Source organism: Saccopteryx leptura, chromosome 2 (genome assembly GCF_036850995.1).
Source record: "Saccopteryx leptura isolate mSacLep1 chromosome 2, mSacLep1_pri_phased_curated, whole genome shotgun sequence".
Taxonomy (NCBI): Eukaryota; Metazoa; Chordata; class Mammalia; order Chiroptera; family Emballonuridae; genus Saccopteryx; species Saccopteryx leptura.
Window position 1 is genome coordinate 115,933,455 of NC_089504.1, and position 17,451 is coordinate 115,950,905.

Here is a 17,451-nt window from a genome sequence, read left to right on the forward strand (position 1 = left end):
TAACTCCTGCTACCTCAATAATGTATTGTGCAGACCCAATTACTTAGAAATCAGATAATCCTGTATGGGTAGACCAATGGAACCTTTCTCAGGAGAAACTTAGGGCAGCTGCTCAATGGATACAAGAGCAGCTACAGCTTAGACACATTGAACCATCTAATAGTCCATGGAATACACTTCCATATTTTGTTCTTGTTGCCTCCTGGATTATCAAGGGGCATAGGCAACCATTACAGCTTATAGGTTTTGAGCCTCAAAATTATTGTTCCTTTTTTCAAAGGATCAACAACAATGGCTCTGGGAAACTTCCACTAAATGGCAAATCGCTCTTGCAAATCAATGGACAACTTTATACTGAAACTGTCAACTTAAAATCAGCTCAAAGTCTAGGATTATATGCCATTATCATGGCTTTTCAGCATTTGCCATATTCCCCCTTTAATCTATATACGGACAGCAAATATTTACTTATGGTGTTTCCACTATAAAGACTGCTGTCTTAGGGACAAATGCTGATGAACTATTTCAGCAGTTCCTCCTTCTTCAAAGACTTGTATTTCAACATAGAGCTCCATGTTTTATAGGACATGCTCGAGCTCACTCCATGCTCCCTGGAGCTTTAGCACAAGGGAATGCCCTTTTTTTCTTTTATTTTTTTTCTGAAGTTGGAAATGGGGAGGCAGTCATACAGACTCCTGCATGCGCCCAACTGGGATCCACCCGGCACGCGTACCAGGGGGGGATGCTCTGCCCATCTGGGGTGTTGCTCTGTTGCAACCGGAGCCATTCTAGCACCTGAGGCAGAGGCCACAGAGCCATCCTCAGTACCCGGGTCAACTTTGCTCCAATGGAGCCTTGGCTGCGGGAGGGGAGGAGAGAGACAGAGAGGAAGGAGAGGGGGAGGGGTGGAGAAGCAGATGGGCGCTTCTCCTGTATGCCCTGGCCGGGAATCGAACCCAGGACCCCTGCACACCAGGCCAACGCTCTACCACTGAGCCAACTGGCCAGGGCCTAGGAATGCCTTTGTTGATCAAGCTACCCAAAAGAAAATTATTTGGAGCAACCATGACAGATCGAGCAATTCAGTCTCATACTATTCATCACCAGAACGCTGCAGCCCTGTGTAAACTTTCTCGGGAAGCAGCACAGCAGATTTGGAAATCCTGTCCAAGGTGTCCTATACTACATTCTGTCCCTTCATTTGGAGTTAACCCTCAAGGACCCCTACCAGGACAACTTTGGCAGATGGATGTTACTCATATACCTTCATTTGGCAAACAGTCCTAGGTCCACGTTACAGTCGATACCTATTCTGGATTTATAGTAACCTCTGTCAGAACAGGAGAGGCTGCTAAGCATGTTATAGCTCATTGTCTTTATGCATTTTTCTATTATTGGATTTCCTAAACTGGTTAAACAGACAATGCTGCATATGGAGCAAAAGCATTTACTATATTTTGTCAAACCTTTCGAATTATGTGTATTTCTTACAATCTTTAAAGTCAAGGTATTATTAAAGTGTACCCAGCAAATATTTTAAGGTCAATTTAAATAAATTTAAAGGGGGGAGTCATATCCTGGAACTTCTACAGGTCTACCATATCATGCTTTTTACTTAAAGAATTTTTAAATTTCCTTTGAATGCTGATGAACAAATCTTTTTCTCCTGCAAACTACTACCTTCTTTATTTGACCCAGCTAATAACACTGTTTTGTCTTTTTCCAAATAGCTCCAGATATATGGAAAAGACTTATATAGGCGGATGGGGACCCTCAAACCCCTCAGCGAGATCTTCTGAGCATGGCTTTTAAGATACCAAGAGGCAGAAAAAGCCCAATAGAGATCAGGGAAACTACCAGCTTTTGGGATACGCCCTTAAAGGCTCCAAAGCCCCAAAGGGTTCTCATAGGATGCCATCTGGGTCCTGCTTCAATAGTGGAAAGGAAGGTCATTGAGCTAAAGCCTGCCAGACTTACATGCCTCTGCTGTGAGGAAACAGGGACACTGGAAGGTAGGCTTCCCCCTCGCTCCTCTAAGGGAGGGTTCAGTCTCTTCCAGCCCTGCTCCAGCCACCTATGACCTAACCTTGCCCAGAATGCTGGGGTTTGCCACTGAAGGCTGAAGGGGCCCAGGGCCATCGGCCCCATTTACAACACTGTGGACGAGCCTAGGGTATTTCTTCCAAGAAGCAGGTAAACTGATCTCATTTGCACAAGGGCCACTTAACTATGTCTTGCCTGAATAGTCAGGTTTTTTATTCTTCTCTCGAAGATCTCTGTTGTGGGTGTTGATAGTCCTATTTTCTGCTGCTTTGTTTAATATATAGTGTTCCCTTTATTCCTCCTACCTCAATGCCCCACTCATATTTCAGGCTGGGACCTACACCCAATTTAGAGCTCTCTTTCCCCCTTTTGCCAACTTCTATTATGAATCTACCTTTGCCACCCAGCTTAGTGTATCCCAAGGTTCTCTTTACCAAGCCACAGTCACAGAGCTCCAGGGAAAAGCAACCTGGTCTCATCTCTCCAGGCAGAGGAGAACAGAAGCTCCATCTCCACACATGCTGCAGATGGCTTTTCCAGTCTACCTGAGTCATAACCAGCTAGAAGTAGCGGTCATTGGGACTTCGACGTGAGCTGCAAAGTATAGAATTGTGACAACAATTCCAGTGCCATGCAGACTTTTCCTGGAGGTGGACTTGTCCTGAATTCCTGCTCCTAATGACAGCTCCTAACAGACTGAACTGGGGTTGGGTTGCATTTTTCAGGGATTTGGCATGGTGTTGGGGCCAACTTGGACTTGGTGAACATGTTAAGGACACTACTCTTGCTGTATTGGCCAAGAGTTTGCTTAAAGGCTTTAATCACTGTAAAAAATAAAATAAAATAAAAAATATATATATGTGTGTATATATATATATATGTGTGTTAGGCACCTTCGCATGATTAATCATATATATATATATATATGACTGGATAAAGAAGATGTGGCACATATACACCATGGTATACTATTCAGCCGTAAGAAATGATGACATCGGATCACTTACAACAAAATGGTGGGATCTTGATAACATTATACGGAGTGAAATAAGTAAATCAGAAAAAAACAAGAACTGCAGGATTCCATACATTGGTGGGACATAAAATCGAGACTAAGAGACATGGACAAGAGTGTGGTGGTTACGGGGGGCAGGGGGAGGGAAGGAGGGGGGGAGGGGTACAAAGAAAACTAGATAGAGGTGATGGAGGACAATCTGACTTTAGGTGATGGGTATGCAACAGAATTGAATGACAAGATAACCTGGACATGTTTTCTTTGAATATATGTACCCTGATTTATTGATGTCACCCTATTAAAATTAATAAAAATTTATTTTAAAAAAAGGGGGACTAATATGGACTGAATAGAAGATGATACCAAGAAATTATTATTAACATTGTTAGATATGACAATGACATTTTTTTTTAAGTCCCATGTGTTTTTAAGATGCATTCCAAAGTATACAGGAGTGTAACGAAAGATGCCTCAGATTGAATATTCTCCAAGGAGTTAGGGAAAGAGAAACAACAAAGGAAAGGGAGCTAGATGAAACAAAAGCACCAAAATGTTAAGAATGGTTGAATAGTTTATCATTAACTACTGTTGTGTATGTTTGAAATTTTTCATATGTATTTTTATTTTTTCTGTAAAATGTTTCATATAAATAGGTAGGTAGATATTATATATGGCAGGCATAACAGTGGTTATCTCTGAGTGGTGAGATGTGGAAGTGGCCCTTCTTTTTCCCTAGTATCATACTTTGTGTGGTTTACATCTTCTTTAGTAAGCACGTACTGCTTAGCTATCAGGTGTTCTCAGTACTTCTTCCCAGAGCAACTGTGCCTACTTAACTTCACATCACTGGCTCATGTCATCCCCTGCAGTACTGACAAGAGTTTGTGGGAAATTAGAGGTGTGTCCCAAATGAAATCACATAGCTTCACTTTTTATTACAAAGGTGAAGTATGTAATCTTTTGTTTTAGGTGAAGATTCTGAGGATGATTCTGACTTTAGTGAGAGTGAAGATAATGATGAAGACTTCACTCTGAGAAAAACTAAGGAAATTAAAAAGAAAGAAGGGAAGGTTAAATCCCCAGTTGAAAAGAAAGAGAAGAAACGTAAATCCAAATGTAATGCATCAGGTAAGCCTAATTCAAAACACTTAACTCTATAAAGAAAATGTGTTTGGTTTATTTAATGGGTTTTTCTAATCTTTTGCCTGTTCTCCTTAAAAGTTTGCCAGTGTTCACTTCTAGTTAAAATACATAGAAGAAAGCGGGTGGGACAGGGAGTGAGAAGAGCAGACAAGACTGCTGAGCTCCACTCCCTGTCTAGCCCTTCCTGTGAGACCTCCCGGAGCACTGGCAGCCCCTCTCTGAGATCGCTGCTGTCACCTGCGTTTTCCAGTAAGAAAACTGAAGCTCAGAGAGGTTAAGTAATTTGTGAGAGATCTCACAGCTAATAAGTGAGGGGCGAGGATTTGCACCGAGGTTTGCTCATCCAGGGCCTAAGCTCTGTCTACTGGACCACATCTTCTCCAGGCAGTCAGGCACCTTCGCATGATTCTAATTTCTTGCTTTCATGCTTGATTAATCTTTGATTTGAGGACCTTTTAGTGTTGTTGTTGTTGTTTTTTCAAAAGAAATTCTGTTAGAAATGATTTTTACAACAAAACTTCTGCAATTTGTGACAATTTGAACATGGAATACTTGTTTCTTTTGTAAAAGAAGTTAGAACATTTTTAACTCAATATATGATAAATTATTATAACGTAATCTTCATTCACCTTATTTGTTTTACTTATTGATATATATATATTATGTCTTATTTGCTTAATATAAATGCTTTTTGAAACTAAAATTTCTATTATTCAGACTCCATTTATTAATGGAGTTACTCTTATCATAAATAGTATGGTGTTGAGTACTTGCTGAGAAATAAGAATTATATACTGAATGAGTCATATTCCTGTCTCCACTATATTTTCAATTAATGAAGTTTTAATGTAATTTTTTTGTGTGTGTTGACATGGTTTCAGTGTCTCACTCAATATAACACCCTCTACACACCGCATCGTGCCCCCATGTCCCATGCAGTGTCTCTTTCCACCCCCATTCTTCCCCCTCTGCCCCCCACCTCAACCTCCTCCTTTCCCTCTGGCTGTTGCTACCCTGTTGTCTGTATCTGTGTGTTATGCATGTATGATTTTGGCCAATCCCTTCACCTTCTTTGATCCCGTCCCCTCTTCCCTCATCCCTTTTCCCTTTGACAGCTTGATCTGGCTTCCAGAAATTACATTTCAAATGTAGGGGTTTTTAGAGCTAAAGCTGTCTTAGTTTCCAGTTGCTGCTGTAAAAAATTACTACAAACATAGTGGCTTAAAACAACACAATGTATTATTTTACAGTTCTGCAGATCACAAGTTCAGAATGGTTCTCACTGGGCTAAAATTAAGCTATCAGCAAGGCTGTGTTCCTCTGTGGATTCTCTAGGGCAGTAGTTCTCAAAGTGTGCTCCAGGGCTCACTGATGCACCCTAGACGATTCCCAGGTGTGCCCTATGGTATTCCAGAGAAATATGTGCCTGTTGGGGACCAAAAAACCAACAGGGTTTTTGGAGTTTAGATTTTGGGGGGATGGAGGTGTGGGGAATTGGTTGTAAGCTAAGAGTCTGCCCAACCCCCCACCTCACTTGCCTGATTAGGTTGCCAAAGGCTGTTAAGCTGTGGTGCTTGATTGTTTACACTACCCCCCATGATCCCCAGAAAGACTGGAGGCAAGTTTCTTCTATCCTTTGTTTGGTGTAAAGTTAAGATGATATGTATGGTGGGGGTTTTCTGTACTCAACACAGTTGAGAGTAAAAAGAGAGGAATTCTTCAATGTAGTGACAAGGAAACGAAAGTTTGCCTTTCAAATATATGCCCAAACATTGAAGAAATTGCTAGGACACATCAGGCTCATGTTTCTCATAAACACAAGAATGAAAAAACTTTAACACATTTGTGCTAGGACCTGCCGAATTGACTAAATCTTACTAAGAATGTATCTATATATATAAAAATATAACTTTTTTTTTTTTTTTCTGAAGCTGGAAACAGGGAGAGACAGTCAGACAGACTCCTGCATGCACCCGACCGGGATCCACCCGGCACGCCCACCAGGGGCAACGCTCTGCCCACCAGGGGATGATGCTCTGCCCCTCGGGGGCGTCGCTCTGTTGCGACCAGAGCCACTCTAGCGCCTGGGGCAGAGGCCAAGGAGCCATCCCCAGCACCTGGGCCATCTTTGCTCCAATGGAGCCTTGGCTGCAGGAGGGGAAGAGAGAGACAGAGAGGAAGGAGAGGGGGAGGGGTAGAGAAGCAGATGGGCGCTTCTCCTGTGTGCCCTGGCCGGGAATTGAACCCGGGACCTCTGCATGCCAGGCCGACGCTCTACCACTGAGCCAACCGGCCAGGGCCACTTTTTTCATTTTTTTATTTTTTAACCCCTCTTTTTTTTATGAATTCTAAACATGTAACAAAAATGTTTTTAATGTCAAAATAAATTTAATTTGTTGTATTTATTTTGTTTAATTACCATAAAAGCACACTTGGACTTTCTATTTTTTTCTTTAATATTTGACTTAATTACTATAACATTTCTCAGAAATTTGTAGGTAGTGTGCCTACAATTATTTGTAGGATTTTAAATGCTCCCTGACTTCAAAAAGTTTGAGAACCACTGCTCTGGGGGAAAATCCATCTTCCTGCCTTTTCCAGCTTCTAGAGGCTGCCTGCATTCTTTGACTAGGTGCCCATGTCTGTCTTCAAAGCCAGGGAGCTCCTCACATCGCACCACTCTCTCTCCCACCCCTGCTTTCCACTGTCATTTCTAAGGACCCTCTTGAGAGCAGTGGGTCCATCCGGACAGTTCAGGAAAATCTTCCCACCTCAAGATCCTTAACTTAATGGCATCTGCCAGGTCCCTAAGCTTTGTTCTGAGAATTAGGATGCAGACATTCTGAAGGGCCATTATTCTGCCTACCATAAACTAATATGAAAAAATCATTAACAGTATAAGTATATTTTATATTTTCTTTAAATGTTTGTGCTTTCTCCTTAAGACATGCTAAAAGCTAAAAGTAAAATTTTAGTTTTCAAGTTAGAATGTATTATATAAAGTCTTCTATATATACCTTGGATTAAGTTGTTTCACAAGAAATTTTAATATATATTACAAGTATAATTTTTTTATTGATTTTAGAGAGAGGGAAAGGTAGAGAGAGACATCCACTTGTTGTTCCACTTATTTATGTGTTCATTGGTTGATTCTTGTATGTGCCCTGACCAGGGATCTAACCTGCAACCTTGGCCACCTTGACTTATCTGGCCAATGCTCCAACCAACTGAGCTAATTTTCCAGGGCCTAGAAGTATAATTTAACTCCTAAATAATGGGATTAAGAATTAGAACAAATGGATTATATTTCTAATTCCACTAATAATGTATTGAGTAGCCTTTGAGAGTCTTTCATCTAACACAGGGGTTGGGAACCTTTGGCTCGCGAGCCAGATGTGGCTCTTTTTTTTTTTTTTTTAATTCATTTTTAGAGAGGAGAGAGAGAGAGAGACAGAGAGAGGGAGAGAGAGACAGAGAGAGAGAAGGGGGGAGGAGCTGGAAGCATCAACTCCCATATGTGCCTTGACCAGGCAAGCCCAGGGTTCTGAACCGTTGACCTCAGCATTTCCAGGTCGACGCTTTATCCACTGCACCACCACAGGTCAGGCCCAGATGTGGCTCTTTTGATGGCTGCATCTGGCTTGCAGACAAATATTTAATAAAAAAAAAATGTTAAAAATATAAAACATTCTCATGTATTACAATCCATTCATTTCCTACTGCTCATGTTCATGGTTGCGGGTGGCTGGAGCCAATCACAGCTGTCCTCTGGGACAAAACCAAATTTTTATTGGATAATGTGTAATGTACATGGGTCGTTGTATGGCTCTCACAGAATTACATTTTAAAATATGTGGCGTTCATGGCTCTCTCAGCCAAAAAGTTTCCCAACCCCTGATCTTACACCTTAAAATTTTTCCCTTGATGGAGAAAATTTCAAGTTACATTTAAGTTAATTAAAATTAAATATTAAAAAAAATAAGTACATTTAAAGGTCAGTTCTTTGGTTTTGCTAGCCACATTTCAAGTGCTCAGTAACAATACATAGCTAGTGGCTACCATATTGGACAGCACAAAATACAGAACATTTCCATCATCACAGAAAAGCTTCTGTTGAACAGTGTTGATCTAGGGAATATAAGTGTCAACATTAAGAAGACTACATAGGGAAAATTTCCATATTCATATGCATTTAGATATACCTTAGGTATCTCAAAGCAAACATGATCTGAAAGTAAATTTCTATTCCACTACTCTTCCTCCCTTCATTGCTCTCCCCACCCCACAAAAAAACAAATGCCAAACTGACTCCCATTCTTATGTTTATTCTCTGGGTTAATGGCACCATTAAGCAGTGAGCCTATGACAGGAACTTTTAAGTCATGATTATTTCATTTCCATCATTGCCTCCCCTCATCTAATAACTAAAAGATGGCTAGTCTGCTAGTTTTTTCCATCCTCCCCTTGGGTTCAGGCCCTTATTTCCTCTCACCTGGATTACCAGAGAAGCCTTCGCAGTGGTCTACTTGCCATACGCTACCATCGGAAAGATATTTTCAAAATGCAAATACTTTGAGAGAAATTAATACATGACCCTTCACTGGTATGCAAAGCTCTCCATCAGTGAGCTGCACCTGCCTATGTCTCTCACCATGCCAATTCTTGCCATTCTGACTCCAGGCAGGCTGAACCAGGAGCTGGTCCTGAACTTGCTGCATCTTCCAGCTTTGCTCTTACTCCCTCTGCCTAGAAAAGTTTGTCTAACTCGTCTTGGTTTTACAGCTTTGCTTTGGCTCAAATAAATCTCATGCACTGTGACTTCTATAACTATGCAGATATATACGCAGAGTATAGGTTCCCTCCTCTTGTGCACACCCCAATGGCTGTCACATCTCTCATCACACTGCATTATACTCGTATCTTTATTTTACAGCCCTTTCTTCTAGAGTTCAGTGACTGGACCATAGAAGTTTCTTGGGAGCAGGATCTATGAGTTACACTGTTTGTAACCCTAGAGCCTAATATATTGTCTCACTGACACATATTGATGAGACACTCTTGTATAATGTTTAGAAGCATGAACTTTGAAGTCAGACCTGGTTCCTAATTCTGATTATAACATTACTAGCAATCCAACTGTGGGCAATTTGCTTAACCCCTCTGTTCCTCATCTGACAGCGGAAATAGTAATGTCTGTATCAGAGTTGCTCTAAGGGTTAAAGATAATATATATGATATGCTTACTACACTCCCTATCATATAAATGCCCATAAAGGATAGCTATTCTTAGGTTCTGAATGCATGTTTATTGAGTAATAAGTTTTTCAAAATGATATTTTCTTTTCATTTTTTTATCTTATTTTTATTAATTTTAATGCAGTGACATTGATAAATCAGGGTACATATGTTCCGAGAAAACATCTTCAGATTATTTTGACCTTTGATTATGCTGCATACCCCTCACCCAAAGTCAAATTGTCTTCTGTCACCTTCTCCTTCTATCTGGATTTCTTTGTGCCCCTACCCTCCCCCTGCCCCCTCCCTCTCCTTCTTCACCCCCTCCCCACCCCTCCACCCCACCCTCTGTTACCATCACATTCTTGTCCATGTCTCTGAGTCTCATTTTTATGTCCCATCTATGCATGGGTTCATAGAGTTCTTAGTTTTTTCTGATTTACTTATTTCACTCCATATAATGTTATCAAGGTCCATTCATGTTATTGTAAATGATCTGATGTCATCATTTCTTATGGCTGAGTAGTATTCCATAGTATATATGTACCAAAGCTTTTTAATCCACTCGTCCTCTGACGGACACTTGGGCTGTTTCCAGATCTTCGCTATTGTGAACAATGCTGCTATAAACATGGGGGTGCATTTCTCCCTCTGGAACTGTTCTATGGTGTTCTTGGGGCATATTCCTAAAAGTGGGATGGCTGGGTCAAAAGGCAGTTTGATTTTCAATTTTTTGAGGAATCTTGATACTGTTTTCCACAGAGGCTGCACCAGTCTGCATTCCCACCAGCAGTGCAGGAGGGTTCCCTTTTCTCCACATCCTCGCCAGCACTTATTCTGTGTTTTGTTGATCAGCGCCATTCTGACTGGTGTGAGGTGATATCTCATTGTGGTTTTAATTTGCATTTCTCTAATGATTAGTGATGTTGAGCATTATTTCATATGCCTATTGGCCATCTGTATGTCCTCTTTGGAGAAGTGTCTATTCATTTCTTTTGCCCATTTTTTGATTGGATTGTTTGTCTTCCTGGTGTTGAGATTTACAAGTTCTTTATAAATTTTGGTTATTAACCCCTTATCAGACGTACTGTCAAATATGTTCTCCGATTATGTAGTTTGTCTTTTTATTCTGTTCTTATTGTCTTTGGCTGTGCAAAAGCTTTTTAGTTTGATATAGTCCCATTTGTGTATCCTGTCTTTTATTTCCCTTGCCCGTGGAGATAAATCAGCAAATATATTGCTGTGAGAGATGTCGGAGAGCTTACTGCCTATGTTTTCTTCTAAGATGCTTATGGTTTTATGGCTTACATTGAAGTCTTTTATCCATTTTGAGTTTATTTTTGTGAATGGTGTAAGTTGGTAGTCTGGTTTCATTTTTTTTGCAGGTAGCTGTCCAATTTTCCCAACACCATTTGTTGAAGAGGCTGTCTTTACTCCATTGTATGCCCTTACCTCCTTTGTCAAATATCAGTTTTCCATAGAGCTGTGGGTTTATTTCTGGGTTCTCTGTTCTGTTCCATTGATCTATATGCCTGTTCTTATGCCAGTACCAGGCTGTTTTGAGTACAATGGCCTTGTAGTATAGCTTGATATCAGGAAGTATGATACCTCCCCCTTTATTCTTCTTTTTTAAGATTGCTGAGGCTATTTGTGTTCTCTTTTGGTTCCATATAAATTTTTGGAATATGTGATTTATATCTTTAAAGTATGTCATTGGTATTTTAATTGGTATTGCATTGAATTTATAAATTGCTTTGGGTAATATAGACATTTTAATGATGTATATTCTTCCTAACCATGAGCACGGTATATGCTTCCACTTGTTTGTATCTTCCTTGATTTCTTTTATCAGTGTTTTATAATTTTCCGAGTATAAATCTTTAGTCTCCTTGGTTAAATATACTCCTAGGTACTTTATTTTTTTGATTGTAATAGTGAAGGGGATTGTTTCCTTAATTTCTCTTTCTGACTGTTCATTGTTGGTGTATAAAAATGCCTCTGATTTCTGAGTATTAATTTTATATCCTGCCACCTTGCTGAATTCATTTATCAGGTCCAGTAGTTTTTTGACTGAGACTTTAGGATTTTCTATATACAATATCATATCATCTGCAAATAATGATAGCTTTACTTCTTCTTTTCCAACATGAATGCCTTTTATTTCTTCTTCTTGTCTGATTGCTGTGGCTAGGACTTCCAGGACTATGTTGAATAAGAGTGGTGGAAGGGGGCACCCCTGCCTTGTTCCTGATCTTAAGGGGATTGCTTTTAATTTTTGCCCATTGAGTATGATGTTGGCTGTGGGTTTCTCATAGATGGCTTTTATCATGTTGAGGTATGTTCATTGTATTCCCACTTTGTTGAGAGTTTTGATCATGAATGGGTGGTGGATTTTATCAAATACTTTTTCTGCATCTATTGAAATTGATACTTTCTTTTTAATTTGTATATGATTATGGTAGCTATAATTTTTACACATAAGTGCTAGACTTAATCTTCCTGTATGACAAACTATTTTATGTGTATTTTTCCAATCAGTAACTTCAGTAGACTCTGCTCTAGCGGCTGTCAAATCAGAACCTCAGCCCTCACCCAAAAAGGCTTCTCTCACTTCAGAGGCCACCAGGAAGCCATCACAAGTATGCAGTCCTTCAGCTGAAAGCAAAAGACCTAAGTGGGCCCCACCAGGTATGGTATATTTGTTGATTAAGGGCAGGGGCTTAGGAAATTACCTCAGATAGAGTGTTTTCCTAGTTGTAGATGTTATACATATTATTACATTTTCTTTAAAACCAAGGTTTTGCATTACTTATCATTTTATCATTCCCTCATCCCTCATTTACCATTGAGCATCCAGATTATTTATTAGTTTTTAATGCTATAAGTAAGGTTAACATATACACAAACATCCTTATTTGAGAAGTCTGTGAGCATATCTTTATTATTTTCTTAGGATAAATTCCTAGTAGGAGAATTACAGTATCAAAGAGTATTATCATTTAAGATTCTGATACAGGTTTTTGCAACAAATGTGTTTGCTCAAGACCTACTGACCCACACAGTCTCTTCTTATACATGGAAATTCCAGCATTTGAAGTGCCCTGGCACACTCAACCTCCAGCTTGCACAAACTTGACCTCTTTTGTTTTGCTCCAAGGCCAAGTCTCACTGATGCTTCAAGAATTCTTTGACCTTCACCCTTCTTGACATTACTAAAGCCCTAATCCAGCCATGTTCATTCTATACCCACACTGTTGGTAGCTGTCTCCACTTTCCCTTGTCCACCTACATGAATCCTCTGTTCCAGTTAAATTGACACACTTTTTGCTCCTCAGAGCCTCTCTACCCATTTTTCTCTTTCTAGTATGTCTGTCTTCATTTGTCCCCTCTTCTCTGAGTCATTCCACGTCTACTCAGATTTAGTTATTTTCAGTGGCATTCTTGATTGGTCCACAGTGGTCACTCCCATAGCCATAACTAGGTATTAATAGACTTAGGCCCAAAACATAATTATTTAATTTCTGAGTCTTCATTTCATCACCTGAAGTATTAGGCACTATATAATCTTTAAAGTCTTTTCTGGTTTAAAATGTCTGAGTTATTTTTGTTGTTGTTTTGTTTGCTTGTTTGTTTGTTTTGGGGTTTTTTTAAGTGAGAGGAGGGGAGACAGTGAGACAGACTCCTGCATGTGCCCCAACTGGGATCCACCTGCAACCCCTATCTGGGGCCAATTTCAGATCAACCGAGCTATTTTTAGTGCCTGAGACTGACACTCTTGAACCAACCGAGCTATCCTTAGTGCCCAGTGCCACACTTGAACCAATTGAGCCACTGGCTGTGGGAGGAGAAGATGGAGAGAAGGGAGAGAGGGCAGGGGAAAGAAGCAGCTGGTTGCTTCTCCTGTGTTCCCTGACTGGGAATCAAACCTGGGACATCCACATGCTGATCCAACACTCTATCCACTGAGCAAATCAGCTAGGCCACATCTAAGATTTTAATGGGAACTTAAATGTTTTTTAGAGAAGGAAAGGAGGAAGATTAGTTACTGAATTAATGATGTCACATAAGGATAATCCTTAGTGTATTTCTTCTGATAATTACTATGATTCCCCAACAAAAGAAATTTAAAATAAATGATAAAATGACTATAGAAATTTAAGGTAGCATAGTCAAAAAGATAAAAATGAAATGAGTGAATGGATTAAGAGTCAATATTATAAAACACAAAATGGTCAGATTTACTGTGGGAAAGGGAGGGAATGAGGCCCGGCCACAAACTTAAGTGGGCGGGGTCTGTTGGACTTGAGAGCTCATGGCTGTTTGACAGAAAGCAGCTGTTGCTCAGCTCCATCTAATTGTCTACATGCAGAATTAGGGGCCTGTTATTTCCAGATCGGACTTTTTCAAAAGAAGCCAGAAATCTAGATCTTTTAGTTTTTAAAACTGGACATTTTTTTAATACGATGTGGACCAAACAATATATCTGAAAGCTAGATTTGACCCTCAGATTGTCACTTAGTTACTGTTTTATTCAAATATGAGAAGATCACCAAGATACCAATAAAAAAATGAACCAGGGACATGAGCATATTAATGCTCCCAAGAAATACAACTAGAAATGAATATGAGAAGAACTTCACTCTCACTGGTAAGTAAGGAAATGTAAATTAAAATAATAAAATACTGTTTTATACCTCTCAAATTAGAAAATAATAAAGCAATATAATCCAGGGCACACTGGGTTGTGGGGTGGCAGATATAATTATTTACTATAAATTTATAATTCCGTTACAGGACAGCTTGAAAGGAGCCATAACAATATACCTCTCCTTTGGCCTAGGAACTAGTTATGGGAATTTATTCCTTAGAAAGAATTCAAAATAACTGTTTATATAAAAATAGTGAGAAACGACCTGACCAGTGGTGGCTCAGTAGATAGAGCATCAACCAGGGATGCTGAGGTCCCAGGTTTGAAATCCCAAGGTTGCCAGCTTGAGCACAGACTCATCCACATTGAGCACAGGGTCACCAGCTTGAGCATGGGATCTAGGCATGATCCCATGGTTGCTAGCTTGAGCCCACAGTTGTTGGCTTGAGCAAGGAGTCCCCCATCAAGGCATGTATGAGAAGCAGTCAAGTCACAGAGTGATGTGACTACGAGTTGATGCTTCTCATCTTTCTCCCTTCTGATCTCTCACACACAAAAAAAGTAAGAAACAAAATGTCCAAAAGTTTGTTGGAAGAATTTGATATATGGCCATTAAGAATGATAAATCAGATGGTTAGAAACAGGGATATGCTTATAAATCTTTACTTGAAAAAGTACACACAATTGTACTTTTTATGACTACAGTCATGTTCATGACTATGATATTTATGTGGATAAATTATGAAACTTAATACTTGATGGAAATAATTGCTACATTACAGTGGTAGGAAAAACAAAGCAAGTATAAATAAGTAGAAACTATTTGTCATGTTTTAAGTTATGATATTTAGTATTTGAAAAAATAGATTCTTTCAATGAAGTGCTTATAAAAATTACAGGACTTAAAAAATGCATTAGGTTTTTCTACTTTTTTAGAAATGATTGCATATATTTTTTTATGCCTCTACAACCAATGTATTTGCACTCAATTTATCTATTTCAGCTTTTACACTTAAAGTTTTGGTATCATGAGCTTACCTTCAGGTGATGTTTTAAAATAGGCAATACTCTATTTTATCTGTTCTTTAGTACTTTCCATTATTTTGGTATTGCTTTTAACTTGATAGAACCTGTAAAGCATAAAAATGTTTAACTTCATTTTTTACTTCTTTTGTTTTATAAGTTCATTTTGTTAAGAGATTGCTAACATTCTCAGCATCCGGTGATATGTTTCTTTCAGCGGTATCCAGAAGTAGCAGCACCAGCGGCAGCCCACTGGCAGGGTTGTCTGTTAAGTCTCCGAATCAGAGTCTCCGCCTTGGCTTGTCCAGATTAGCACGAGTTAAATCTTTGCATCCAAATGCTGCTAGTAGCTGAGTGCGGTAGCAAAGAAATATTTCAGAGAATCACAGTTTGACAATTATGTTTATATTCTATTTGTATTTATATTTGAAGAGGATATTGTAATATAAAGGAATCCTTTAATGTCATATAAATGATCACTACCAATTTTGTGATTATGTTCTCTGCAATGCTATTCAAGACTTCAATAAGAGGTTTGTCTATAAGAATTATCTTATAATGTCATTTCTTCTGAAGAGCATATTCTATAACCTTACGTGTAATAAGTCATTATTAAGTGGTTGTCTGTTGGATGTGGAAGGAGTCCACCTTACATCCTGTGTTTTTCTAGCAGTATGAGGTTTCTTTCTAGCTTTGACCAGTTAGTGGCACCTTAGCTTTGTTCAGAGTTTATCTGGTGAAAGAAAACATTCCCATCTTTTTTCAAGGAGACATTTCTGAAAAGTGTTACTTAAGCTACATTGTCAGTTTTGCTGCAAGATGTTTATTATTTTAGCCAAATATATTTACAGTAAGAATTCAGAATGATTTTACACATTAAACAGTTGCTATAGTATGGCATATGTCTTCTACTTAGAAATAGATGGTTATTATATAGCAAGTAGAATTTCATGACATTTTATGAAACCCTCATTGTCAAAACCTTTAATAAACATGAAAAATTTTTGATATGCTCTTTTCCTTGATACCATTGAAACCATCTGTCTCTGTCTACATTTCATGATAAAATGAATTAGTGAATAACGTTAGCCTTTTGCTGTAAATATAAAGGAGGGGGCTGTTAAAGTAGTCACTTTATGTTAAGTCAGTGCTTTAGAGGGTGGCTGTCAAGTTTCCTAGTCAACTCTATTGTGATATTAGATAATAAGATAATACAGCTTTTCAGGAAACTTAGATCTGAATTTGTTGTGAATAAAAATAGTAATAGTTATTTTATATTTATAATGAGAATTTCAACCAACTCCTGATCACTTTTTAATAAAAATTCTTCAAATCATATTAACCATTAAAAATATATAATACATAGTTCATTTTTTGGTTTATGGAAATATCTATGTCAATGTGAAAATAAGTAATATAGAATTGTGATTAAAGTGAGCATTTTCTTACTACTATTGTTCATTTTTTTATTATATAGTGTGAATTTTTATACTGTCACATACCACCTCACCTACCCTATCCACCCCTTTTTATAAACGTATTTTCCAATTACAGTCTTGAGGTACCCTACATGTTGCAGTTTAACAGTAAACATTTACTAAGAGCCACCCTGTGTTAGTACTGGTATCATTGATTAAGCTTGATGAACCTTTTTCTCCATGTTATTCATTGTTTCTATTGAAAATACCATAAAACTTGTTAAACTGACCTTTCAGAAAACATTAATGAGCTTCCTGTTGCCAAATCCAGTGCACACTTTTCTCAGCTAATCTTATAGACCCTGTTCATCGTATTCTGCATAATAGATTTTATTTCCTGGGCTCACGTAGCACTATTCTTTCACAATTTTCTCCTCACCTCCCTGCCTACTCTTTATTATTTTGCAGCTTTCTAATTTTATTTTATTTTTTTTAAGGAGCAGGGAGAGAGAGAGACAGGTATATTGGGTTGCTCCTGTATGTGCCCTGACTGGGGATCAAACCTGCAACCTTGATGTTTCAGGATAACGTTCTTTACTGAGCTAACCAGCCAGGGCCACTTTCTAATCTCTTGTTTCACCTATACTCACTCCTCCCATCATAGTATCATAATCATATTCTGTGATTTTCTTCTGCCTTAGGGGGAAAAAAAAACCCAGGTGATTTCAAGCTCCAGTGGTCACCTATGTGACTGTTATACAAGATCTACAGTCCATTGAAAGTTTGATGTAAAAATATTAAGTCATCACTAAATCAGTAACATCCCTCCTGCCCCAAAGTCTTCCTTCTTACAATTTCTGTTAGTAAATAGCACCACCACAAACTCAGGTCCCTAAGGTATTGACACTCTTCACATCCAATCAAGT

At 38.8% G+C, this 17,451-nt stretch overlaps 1 protein-coding gene across 2 annotated transcripts in view; it reads left to right on the forward strand.

Annotated features, from left to right (window-relative positions):
* The window catches only part of RAD51AP1 (RAD51 associated protein 1), a 34,053-nt gene extending 17,513 nt beyond the window's left edge, over positions 1-16,540 (forward strand). For both annotated transcript variants that reach the window (XM_066368616.1, XM_066368615.1), the window contains 3 exons: positions 4,028-4,186; positions 11,975-12,124; positions 15,325-16,540. In XM_066368616.1, coding sequence (XP_066224713.1) covers positions 4,028-4,186; positions 11,975-12,124; positions 15,325-15,461 — 446 coding nt within the window. In that variant the 3' untranslated portion in view covers positions 15,462-16,540. The remainder of the gene's footprint in view (positions 1-4,027; positions 4,187-11,974; positions 12,125-15,324) is intronic.
* The last annotated feature ends 911 nt before the right edge of the window (positions 16,541-17,451 follow it).